Source organism: Anabrus simplex, chromosome 2 (genome assembly GCF_040414725.1).
Source record: "Anabrus simplex isolate iqAnaSimp1 chromosome 2, ASM4041472v1, whole genome shotgun sequence".
Lineage (NCBI taxonomy): Eukaryota > Metazoa > Arthropoda > Insecta > Orthoptera > Tettigoniidae > Anabrus > Anabrus simplex.
Window position 1 is genome coordinate 973,104,258 of NC_090266.1, and position 12,429 is coordinate 973,116,686.

General features: G+C 36.6%; 1 protein-coding gene across 1 annotated transcript in view; it reads left to right on the top strand.

Moving 5' to 3' along the window:
* The window catches only part of dpy (dumpy), a 562,668-nt gene that overhangs the window by 270,104 nt on the left and 280,135 nt on the right, over window positions 1-12,429 (top strand). Inside the window, 4 exon segments of the mRNA XM_068226068.1 lie at window positions 1,560-1,883; window positions 2,042-2,353; window positions 9,330-9,644; window positions 11,638-11,952. Of these exon segments, the coding sequence (XP_068082169.1) occupies window positions 1,560-1,883; window positions 2,042-2,353; window positions 9,330-9,644; window positions 11,638-11,952 (1,266 nt within the window).

The window sequence follows — 12,429 nt, forward strand, 5'->3', positions numbered from 1 at the left end:
TCAGTTCAGTTAATTTTTCTTTTTCTTAATCCTCTTGCACTCAGCCTATCTACAGGAGTCTGCTCGAAGGAGCTCAGACTGATTTTTGTGATTTTGCAACCAAAATATAAAAAAATAACTATGTAAATATTTTAATACATATTAAAATAAATGAAATCTCACTAATATATCAAACTATGAGTATTTCAGATATAAATATACCTTTGATGTATTATTATAAGTTACATCAAAAAATATTACTAAATTTTGAAAATAATTGTTGAAAAATAGAAATTGGTTTTACAATGACAGAAATATCACACATCATTTCATCTAATGAGTTGCCTATTAAACCTAAAAGAAGGAACATTTAATTTTGAATAATTTTATATCAGTATGATATGTGTACTGCAATTTACTTGTGAAGTATTACACAATGTTGTTCACTGCAAACATCACCTTTGTTGATCACAGTTTGGAACACAGTGAGCAGCTGTGACTGTGAGAATATTTTCAGGAGTATAGTCATAACTTTCCACATAATGGAAATCACTTTCGGCTACAAAGTCACTATCACTGACTAAATCATCTGAATATTCAAACATTTCTGAACCATTCACCCTTGAATTTGGCACAGCCATTGAAAAAAAAAGAAAGGTGATGCTAGCACATGTAGAAAAGGAGTAATAAATTGTATACAATTATGGTTTAGGTAATGCAGCAAATACAGGAAATATGAACAGAACTAAATAAATTCTAAACTAAGATCAAATTAACATATTTAAAAGCCAAACAAAAACAAATCCACATGATGACAACTTCAAACTACCACAACATAAACACTCACAGTCAACAGATTTCATTTGTCAAAAGTTGGGTTTTTTTTTCTTTCTGTAGAACTGGTTTATCTTTCTTTTGAGTAAGATGAAAATTAGTGATTTAAGTTACTGTCAGCACTGTGAAAATTCTTGCCATACCCTCTCTCGCCAATAGATTGGCACTTTGAGTGCTAGAGGGATAAGCAGATTTTGTGAGGAGGTGCTCCTCATTAACAAAAAGGGTAAACTGAATAATTGTAAAACTTTTTTGCTTGTCTGTCAGGCAATACTTCAGTATAATAATAATAATAATAATAATAATAATAATAATAATAATAATAATAATAATAATAATAATAATAATAATAATAATAATACTGGCAATCCCTTAAAAGAAAAGAATTCACATTTGATTCTTGATGTACTTATATACTTCTGATTACAACTTGACATGCATTTCAGCTTGTGATATGGTGTCTGCAAACTGTGTTCTCTGCACTCTTTTCAAAACAAGAAAATATAATATTAATTATTACAAACACCACTGTGTACCACATCATAGCCTATTGTATAGTAAAGTTTAAAACCACCACTCTATACTCTTCTCCAGTGGTAATCATGTCATCCTGTCTCTCCATAACTACACAAACTAGGAGCTCATTATCATTGAGATTATGTCTGAATATCTCAAGAACTATAAAGCTATGATTGTCATAATGGAAATAATTTTAATAGTTACTGATTTCTAAATTTTATACGCAGCTTTGAACGAAGCCAATATGACTCGTCCATGTATACCATCACCATGTTCACCGGGCAGTCACTGCACTGTGTATGGAGATAATGTGGCTGTGTGTGATCCCTGTAGCAGTCCCAACAGTTACACTAATCCTCAGTGTAGGCCTGAATGCCTGTCAGATTCAGACTGTCCATTTGACCGAGCTTGTCTAAATGAAAAGTGCCGAGATCCATGCCCTGGTTCATGTGGTGTCAATGCCAATTGCATTGTAATACGTCACTCTCCAGTTTGCAGCTGTCCCACTGGTCTTGCGGGAAATCCATTTGAGCATTGTTCAGTACCTGCAGGTAAGTTCTTCTCCTACTCATGTTATGATCATATTTTAGAATTTTTTTTCTTGTATCAGCTGTCTTCTAAGAAAAATAAATACCATCCACATTTTGCATAGATTCTGATTATATATTGTACATAATGTTCTACATTACATTCCTTGAAATCATTCCAGAGGAAAAAACGGACACATGTGAAGTCAGAAGTTGTGGTGCCAATGCTCTGTGCCGTGAAAAGAATGGAGCAGTAACTTGTGTGTGTAAGCCAGGCTACTTTGGTAATCCATATCTTGCATGTCAGCCAGAATGTGTCCTCAATGCTGACTGTCCCCTTACAAAAGCATGCCTCAACAACAGATGCCAAATGCCATGTAATGGAGCTTGTGGAGTAAATGCACAGTGTGAAGCTGTGAACCATGTACCTGTCTGCTTCTGTCTACCTGAACATACTGGAGATCCTTTCATGTCTTGCTATCCATTCAAGCCAGGTAATTACTTGAATTTAATGATCCAATCATATTTTTTAATGATAAGAATGTCTTAACTGTAAAAATAAGACTGCATATTTCTGTGAACTGATAGAAGGCTTGGAAATTTGGTACTTCTCTCTTCCTATTGTACTTAGAAGAGCATTCATAAAGGAAGAGTAAAGGAAGACTTGAAAGTCTGAGATAAAGTTATCACTTGATAACATTGCTGTAATATTCACTTTGTAATTAGTATATTTACTACATTTAATACTATAATAAAGTTGGCTGAGAATTACTATCTTGTCAGATCAGTTTTTGTATCTGTATTTGATATTTGACTTGGAAGCTTATTGCTCGTGTACATCACTATTACTGTCCTATATTGCCTGTAAATTCGGCATTACAAGACTCCTCTTTCTGTCATTAAAAATACCACTGAAAAAGATTAAAGGAAGTTGTGATACCGGTATTTACAAGCTTCCTTTATCGGTTAGGAAGATAATTTTTCTCAGTCAGTTTTCTACCTCGTTGCGTGTCTTTGTGTGCATTCTACAAGTAGTATTGCTTTTAAAGATTTTAAAATATGGTTTCATTTAATTTCTATTCTATGGTGAGAATTTATATTTTTTGTTTGATTTTTATTTATAGTTCATTTGGTTAGACAAGATATGTATTCATACAAGATGAGGACTTAACAGTGACTTTAAGTGATTGTCACTAAAGAAATAGATGTTATAAATTCTATTTAAATTTGAATCAGAAATTGTGTTAGATTACAGAAGGTATTTTATCAAAACAGATAAACTTATTTCTAATTTCAAAAATTTCACGTAACTTACAAGTGTACACTCTGATTTTGATGAAACTGGAGTCACTGAAAATACTTTCTGAATTTTATTTAGCGTATGGCTAGAAATACAGTGTCTGTCTTAGATAGGATCTACATTTCTATACACGTATATCTAAATTTTGGATGTAGTCTATAATTTCTGGGGTCACAAGAGCAAAGTCACTAGCACTGCCGATATACTTTCTTGTCTTACAATCGGTGATGATGTGCTAGATCATCTGTTGTGTAGCACCGCAACCACACTCAGGCATTGAAATTCTGTTCCACTTGTAGTGGAAGGCTGCACAGTTCCCGTGGTTGGTTCGAATTCTGTTCAGTGTGGACCATAGTCTTCGAGGGAGGTTGAAACCTGGTGGTGGCATCTTCTTCAAAGGAGGCATTGTTGGGTAGTATTTCTCGTCGAGTCCCTTCTACCATTCAACGGAAGTTTGGCAGTGTCTGTTCCTCAAGTTCATGGCATCTCTTGTTGGTGGTTTTCTTGAACGCAGGCGATTTGTATTTGCATCACCGATATCATCATGTATCTGCAGTTTTGGATTGTTCTTTATTTTGTTGAATTCTCTTAGGAGAACATCTTCACATCTGAGATCTGGAGGAGGAATATGAGTTAACACTAGTAACCACTGTATGATGTACGATGACACCTGTATTTTCATCATTGTATTGCAAGAAACAAGTGGACAGGTTTCTGAGAGAAAGAAAATGTATTTCAACCAGTAAGTGTTTACGTGACTACTTCTAGATCAGGCACACTAACAAAGGATCATCTTAAAGCATGGTTTAGTGGTGTGTTCTTCCCACATGTCAGTGAAAGAAGCATTAGTAGCTACTTGGACAACTTGCAATGACATCAAAACTAATGCAATTTTCTCCTGACAAAAAAGGAATTGGAACTACGAATAATTCCGAAACAAACTACATCTCTTGTTCAACTAGATGTGTCGGCCTCTGGATTCCAAGATCACAAGTTGAAATCCAGCAGTGGCAGTCAAGTTTTTGAAGCCCCACTGTCGGCAGCTCTGAAGATGGTTTTCCGTGATTTCCCATTTTCACACCAGGCAAATGCCGGGGCTGTACCTTAATTAAGGCTATGGCCACTTCCTTCCACTTCCTAGTCCTTTCCTATCCCATCGTCGCCATAAGACATATCTGTATCGGTGCGACGCAAAGCAAATAGCAAATAGCAAAAAAATAAATAAATTGAAGATTGGGAAGAAGTCCATTCGAAACTCCATGTTGTTTGATGTTGACATTTAAAGTATCTCTGGTGATGCATTAAGAGTTGACATAACAAAATTAGTTGGAATTTGAAAAGAAGAAAAAAAAAAAAAGTTTGAAAAATTTCTGATAAAATTTTAATGGACAACTTGGATATAAACCTTCATCAACACAACAACATAATCAAGCTGCAATCCCTTGCATATAACCTGCTTTTATTCCCAGTGTCATATTAAGCTTGAAATATGTACCTTGCAGGAAACTTGCAAGATTGTATTTAGTGGAGAAATCCTGAAATTTTTTGTATCTTTTAGCATTTTCAATTTATTTACAAATACTTCACATTGCTATCTGAAGTCATTAGCTAATCAATATCCACTAGAATTGGTGCTGTTGTACAACTATCTGAGCAATTTAGAAATTTAATGTGAGCTTCTACTGGTAGCCTTCAGTGATCTGGACTTGAACTGGGTAATGTAACTTCCCCTTTGTTGCTGGGCTGCGTAAGAATGGAGCAGCTGATGTAAAGGAAAGCACACCATACTGAAAACTTTAGTGGTATTATCAGTTCACTCTGTGGATCAGTGGTAGCGAGTAGGCGTCTGGATTCCAAGATCATGAGTTGAAATCCAGCTGTGGCAGTAAAATTTTTGAAGGGTGGCAAGAAGTCCATTCGGCACTCCATGTTGTTTGATGTCAACATTTAAAAGGTCTCTGGTGACGCACTCAGTGGTGACCTAACACGATTAGTTAAAAATCAGCAGTATGTCATTCAAGAGAGTCCATATTTCTCTGCTATCTGGTAGAGTAAAATGGAATGTCGAAACTAACATGCAGGCAGCCTGAATGGTGTCAAATCAGTTTGCTTGCACAAGGTAGCTGAGGCCATTTGATTAGTATAATAAGTGGTAGTATTTATATGCAAAGAAGAAATTATACTCGTACTAGCAGATGATCCAGTAATTATTTTTAAATCTTTCAAAATAACTACAGCATGATGATGATGATGATGATGATGATGATGATGATATTGGTTTTATGCCCCACTAACTGCCTTCATGGTTTTCGGAGTTGCTGAGGAGCCAGGATTTTGTCCTGCAGGAGTTCTTTTACATGTCAGTAAATCTACCAACACGAGGCTGGCATGTTTGAGCACATTTGTATATCACTGGACTGATTGTGAGCCGAGTTCAAACCCGGCCACTTGGGTTCATAGTCCAGCATTATACTGTCTGAGCCACTCAGTCAAGCTACATAATAATAATAATAATAATAATAATAATAATAATAATAATAATAATAATAATAATAATAATAATAATAATAATTTTTCACAGCTTTTAAATTGTCCAGAACCCAAAAAGAGATTCCCGAAAGTACAGCCAGAAATCATACCGGAAAATTCGTCACCACCAACTCAAGAAGAAATTTATTCACATATCAAGAAACTTAAAGACAACAAAGCATCAGGGGAAGACGGAATTGTAGCTGAACTTCTGAAAAATTTAGGCCCAAATTCACTCAGAGAAATTACACAAATAATCCAAAACATTTGGCAAACCGAAAAGCTCCCAGATGACTGGAAGATTGCTCTAATCCATCCACTACATAAAAAAGGCAGCAAGTTAGACGTAAACAATTACAGAGGAATCTCACTTGTATCAATCACATACAAAATACTATCAGCCTGTCTTTTGCATAGAACACAACAACAATTAGAACCCAAATTATCAGAATTTCAAGCAGGATTCAGACCAAACAGGTCATGCCCAGAACAAATTTTCAACCTCAAAACCATACTTTAACTACAAGCCCTCAGACAAAAGCCTACAGTATGCACATTTGTAGATTTCAAAAAGGCATATGATTCGATAGACAGACCCTCACTATTCCAAATTCTAGAAGAGAGAGGACTAGATCCCAAAACCCTAGAACTCATAAGACAAACACTAACGGGCACAAAATCTAAAGTGAAATTTATGGGAGAAATTTCAGAACCCTTCGACATTCAAACAGGTGTGAGACAAGGTGATGGACTCTCTCCTGTTCTGTTCAACGTCGTCCTAGACAAGGTTATGGAAGAATGGGAGAAGGAACTCAAGAAACGTGAATCTTGGAAACCGATCCGATTGGGCTTTCCCAAAAACAACATCTACGTACCATACCTTGCATTTGCGGACGATCTGGCGATTTTAACAGAGGATGAGGAGACTGCCATCAAGCAGCTTGAGATACTTAAGGAATCTGCAGAAAAAGTGGGACTACAGATTTCATTTGAGAAAACTAAATTCTTCTGTTCAAAGACAGATATCACGAGCCTGAGAACAAAATACGGTAAAATCGACCGGGTCTTGTACTTTAAATACCTCGGAGAATTCATCAAACCGACAGGCCTTGAGAAGATCTCACAGCAAAACCGTCTCCAAAAAGTCAAGAAGGCATTGGGGTTAGTTCAAGACATCTACAACAAAAAATGCATGTCAAGACAGACAAAAATTCGGCATTAGAACACAGTCATAAAACCAACAGTCCTTTACGCAAGTGAAACATTGTCACTTAACAGTAAACAAGAATTAGAAGAAATAAAAAAGCAAGAGAGGAAGATCATCAGGAAAATCCTAGGAGCAAGATATACCCAAGATGGTTACAGGCTACAATCAATTAAAACAACAGAAAAAGTTTCAAACATTGAAATTGACATTACGAAAAGACAAATGAAATTCTTTGGACACCTCACAAGATTACCAGAAAATCGACTGTCAAAAAGAATATTAAATTATGTTAGCTCACTTAAGAATTCAACACCTTGGCTGGACGAACTTCGAAAGGACCTCAAAAACGCAAACATATGTGCAACAGACATTTTAGAAAGAGACACCTTCAGACACAAAGTCAACAAGTGGGAAGTTACATCAGAGCAACCAAAGCAAAAACAGTGCAGACCGAAATGGTCGGAAGAACGTAAACAAGCCTTCTCAGAGAGAATGAAAGCCTATTGGAAGAACAAGAAGAACCCAAAGAAAGCTTGATTGAGTTGTTTGCTTAACGTCTTCCATTATTGGGAGAATACGCTAATAATAATAATAATAATAATAATAATAATGGTTCCTGAAATATTGTGGATTACAGAGGTGTAAAAAAGGTGCCAAAGTGAATGGGCGGACAAGCAAATGACCAGAGCATAAGTTAAAGCACTAAATTTTGAAATTTTATTTCTTTCCTCCCTTTTTCCCTAAAATTTGATAAATAGAAAATCTTAATAAACATCAACAATATAACAATGAGCTCATCAGCTCCAACATCAATGGCTAAAGTCCAAAATCAGGTACAAAACTAGAGAGATTTATCAACATGATACTATACGAGGGATGAGCATTATAGCTCTGAAATAGGTACACTATTTTATAAGAGCATGTTTGCTCCACTAACTTCCATAGCCTAGGAGTCTGAGCTCCAAAATTAATACAGTCTAGCCTCTCAGAGGCATAAATTTCTTCAGCGCTCAAGGATATACCTGACAATCTTCCAATGAGATATTTTCAGTCACTTCTGCTCAACAGTTTTTCATTTTCTCTTTCAGTAACGTAAACAGGAGCAATGAGTGCCCATACTACATGGCCATAATGTAAAAAGAAAAAGGTTGATAATGATCGGCCAAAAACAAATTGTAGGGAGGCGAAAAACCTGCACTCCTGCTAGAAAACTCTCAAAACCCTAAGTGTACTTATGGCCAAAGATACAGAAGCTAAGACTATTCTACACCGGGCGACTGAATGAGAAACATTAAATACCAAAAGAGTGTTAAGAATTTTAGGGGATAAGAAACTTTAGTCACGCCATACCAAGCTGAATGGGAATCAACAGAGGGAAATTACTCTTTGTTCCCTTACATTAGATATTTTCCAGTAGGGTATAAAACACAGTCCTTAGACTGGCTGGAAATTTTACATTTAAACTACCAGGTTTAGAAATTTACATGAAGTAAAAGAGCTTTGAAGCCTTCCCCTCAAGCTATCTGCCGGAGCTATCACATGTTAAGAAAATTCTGCCATTACCTTGAGTTGCTGGGCCTTCTGAACGCCGACCTGCGGTCCCTGCCCCCTTAGTACATGCTGCACACAATAAACTGGAGGTATGAAGATGACAGTACGGCCTTAAAGAGCCCAGCTTTTATATAATCTTGAGCGGGAGTTTACAGAACTCTTTCCAGATAGGTTGGATGCCTTTACACACCCCCAATTGTAATGGGCTAGAGAAAATATTCACAAAATTTCTGATTGGTTGATAGATACTGGAGATTGGGGGGGTCAGAAGTATTGACAAGCTTGACTCAAGAACAAAACAATCTTCAAAAATTAAGGTTATCCAACTGTGAAAATTAACTTTCCCTTAAGAATTAATTGTCCTTAATCCTGCCGGGGGGCGGGGCACTTCGGCCAATGGCAGAAAATAGTTGAAAATCCAAGTATCTTGCATAATATTAGTTCAAGTTCAGTTACACCGATGGCTTTATGGAAGGCATGCAGTTTAACTGGGCAGAGAAGGTGTACCCCCAGTACAACAACAACAACAACAACAACAACATCAACAACAACAACAACAACAACAACAACAATGATGCAGTGCTCATTCAGTAGTGATTTATATGTGTCTATCATGTGACGGTAAATATGGAATAACACTAGTGCTTTATGTATATATTGTATCTGTGAAATTTATGCAATATATCAACTCGCTGTCAATCAATCCTGAACCCCATTCTTCTAAAACAAATTTCTGAATGTGTGCCTGGTAACATATACTACATGATTATGCATTTGACATTGTTTTTAGAGATCAGTATATATTTCCTTGTATTATTAATAAATTTTCATCTCCATACTTTCTCTTACCTGCATTGAAGAATTTAATTTAACTTGTTTGCAGATCCAACTCCTTCCAGTCCATGCGACCCCTCGCCATGTGGCCCATACAGTCGCTGTCTTGTGTCTCCACAAGGATTTGCAGCGTGTTCCTGTCTACCGGGCTTCCGTGGCGCACCACCTGTATGCAAACCCGAATGTATCATAAGTTCTGACTGTTTACAAACTCAGGCCTGCATAAATCAACGTTGCACTGACCCCTGCCCAGGAACATGTGGTATCGATGCAAGATGTGCTGTTATAAACCACAATCCCATTTGCAGCTGCCCTCCAACATATGAAGGTGATCCCTTTGTCAGCTGTCATCGACCAGTTCAAGGTGAGAATTTTATAATTGAATATTCCAGGTCAGTAGTTATCACTGAGATATATTTTCTATGCCAACAGGTTTTCAACTCATGTACAGTAAATTTTCATCCTGATGTTCATTCTAATTGACTTTTATTGGGCACTATGTTCTCAGTCATTTGCTCATGTTCTTTACATCAACCAGTAAGGCATTTGGGAAGAAGGTTTAACTTTAATAAGACTTAGTAGTCATAGTACCTCTTGTTTAACTATAAGATGTCTATTATCTAAATCCTGCTGTAGCAATATATTGGATTTTTTTCTGAACTTTCTTGTTAGTATATATTCATTGTTAAATATTTCCTTGGTCCGTAATGCCTTTAATTTAATAGAAGGGTGGAGAATAGAATGCAAGGCTTAAAATCTTGCTAGCTTGTATCCAAGATTAAAGACAGGAAGCTGGGAACAAGGATTGAGCAACAGAAAAGGGAGACAAAAACAAACATAAAAATATGACAGGGATAAATTTCATTTAATAACACATTGCCATCTTCATAGTTTGATTCTTCCAGATCAGGGAGACGGTCATCCTCATTCCCAGAGTGGGTCATTTTTGTGAATTTTTTCTTTATGATGTGGGATGGGTGGTATACAGAGAGAAAAAAAGGCAAAAGAAAAATGGATAATACAATTGGTTGAAGACAAGAAACACAGGACTTATGATAAATTATGCGTTAGATACTAATGACAACTACAACAACGAGAAATTTATGATCTTAATAACTGATAAGGATTCTCAGGGATGCTGTAATCAAAGGTTCTTATTTTCTAATAAGAGGCATTTACATACAGCTGCTGCAAATAATGGGAATCAATCACATGCCCAGGAGGGGAATAGCACAGCAGGGAAGAGCGATGCAGCGGAGTGGGTCAAGCACATGGTGACATATGGTACGAGCATATGTAGGAGAGTGTAAGCGAGTATATTTTACAAGCCCAGCCATATGAAACATACAATCCTACTGTGAATTCTAGCATTACTCTTAAGACTTTCATAGATGCTTCCATTCGTTACCCCCTGTACATTTGGATACTTCTTCAATAAGCAATTTGTTTGGCCCTGATACTGTTTTGTTCCTGGGGTACTTTTCAGTTATTCCTTGTCTTCTTCCCCCTGAATCCTAGAATGCAAAGAATTTTTTGGAGTGTGTTTATATTTCCTTTGAAATTTATTAAAGTATGTAATTTTGCACAAATTTTCTTTAGAGTGGGTATTCTTTTATCTGTAATTTATCTGTAATTTGCCATGGGGTGAATGACATGTTCATTAAAATTGTCTGAAGTGGTCTTCCAAATCTTCTGGGCCTTTCCTTGCGATGTGTCAAAAATGACAAGGATTCACCTACTTGGACAACTTCCAGTTCCTTCTTGATTCTCCAGATGGAAGTAAATGCTTCGGCCGCTCATTTCACTGTGGATTTGAGTTTCAGTGAAGCACAAAGCAAAGTTTCTTTCTTCATAAATAGGTAGACATTAGTTACCAGGCTCACTGCACATCTTGATTACAGTTTTCTCCACTATTTGCACAAGCTCTATGTACCCTTTAATTTTATAAACCTGAGCTATAATTGATCTTTAGTTTGGGAAGTAATTTTTTTAACAAGTGACTTTCAAGGGCTGAATTATTATTTTCCTCTGCCTGGATTAAATCAGCCATTTAATTTACCCAGTAACAAAAAGACCTACCCTGCACTCCCACTATTTTGTTCAGGGTTTGATTAGCACGAACATGGAAAAAATTAAAATACTCAATGAACCCTAATTAATATTGCCATCCCTCTAGTATTGACTATCAGAACATGTCTTCTGTACCTACTTTGTCTTCTCCTGTACTGTTTGGTTCACATTCTGTGTTTTACCTCTACTAATGACAATTATTACTTAAATATGTTGTTCTTTTATTTTATAGAATGCCTGTGTCAATGTGTTGGTGACTTGACTCTTAAATTAATGTTCTGTTCTAGATATGGACATTCCTGGAAGTCCATGTTCTCCTACCCCTTGTGGGCCTAACTCTATTTGTCTGGTAAAACAAGGCCGCCCAGTCTGCTCATGTTCACCAAATTACATTGGCAGCCCACCTTTCTGCCGACCTGAATGTGTTCTCAATCAAGAATGTCCACGTGAAAAGGCTTGCATTAATGAAAAATGTCAGGATCCTTGTGTGCAGAGCTGTGGAGCCAATGCTAAGTGTGATGTTGTCAACCACACACCATACTGCAGCTGTAACAAGGGTTACGAAGGAGATGCTTTTGTTGGTTGCTCAAAGACACCCACAAGTAAGTAGTATTTTTTAAGACAAGACCAACTACAATACCTCAGACCTTAACCGACCTATCGAAACTGTCCATAATGGTGGCAGCTGGAGTGCTAGTTTGTGTTTGTTATGAATAGTGGAATTCGCGTTGTTACCAAATATGTATGGAAATTTGAGTATTGTCAATTGAAAATTATACTTATTATACCTTACAAAGTCTGTAGAGCCTCTTTCAGTGCCATAAGAAGCTGTTTGTTCTTAAACAAGTGTAGTTATTCAAACAATTCCGGTGGTGAAGTTATTGTCCTCATGGTCTTCTCAGAACCTGTTTTCTTTATATTTTCAATTACCTGTGCAGTATGTTCATAGTTTAATCAGATGGATCGTATGTGCTGTGTGCCGTGATGAAAGTCCAATGATATGTAAGGGCAGAGCAAAAGCTTCAGTGTTCAGATTTCCAAAAGACCTAGTATTGAGGTAAATTGGTTAGGTGCATTCA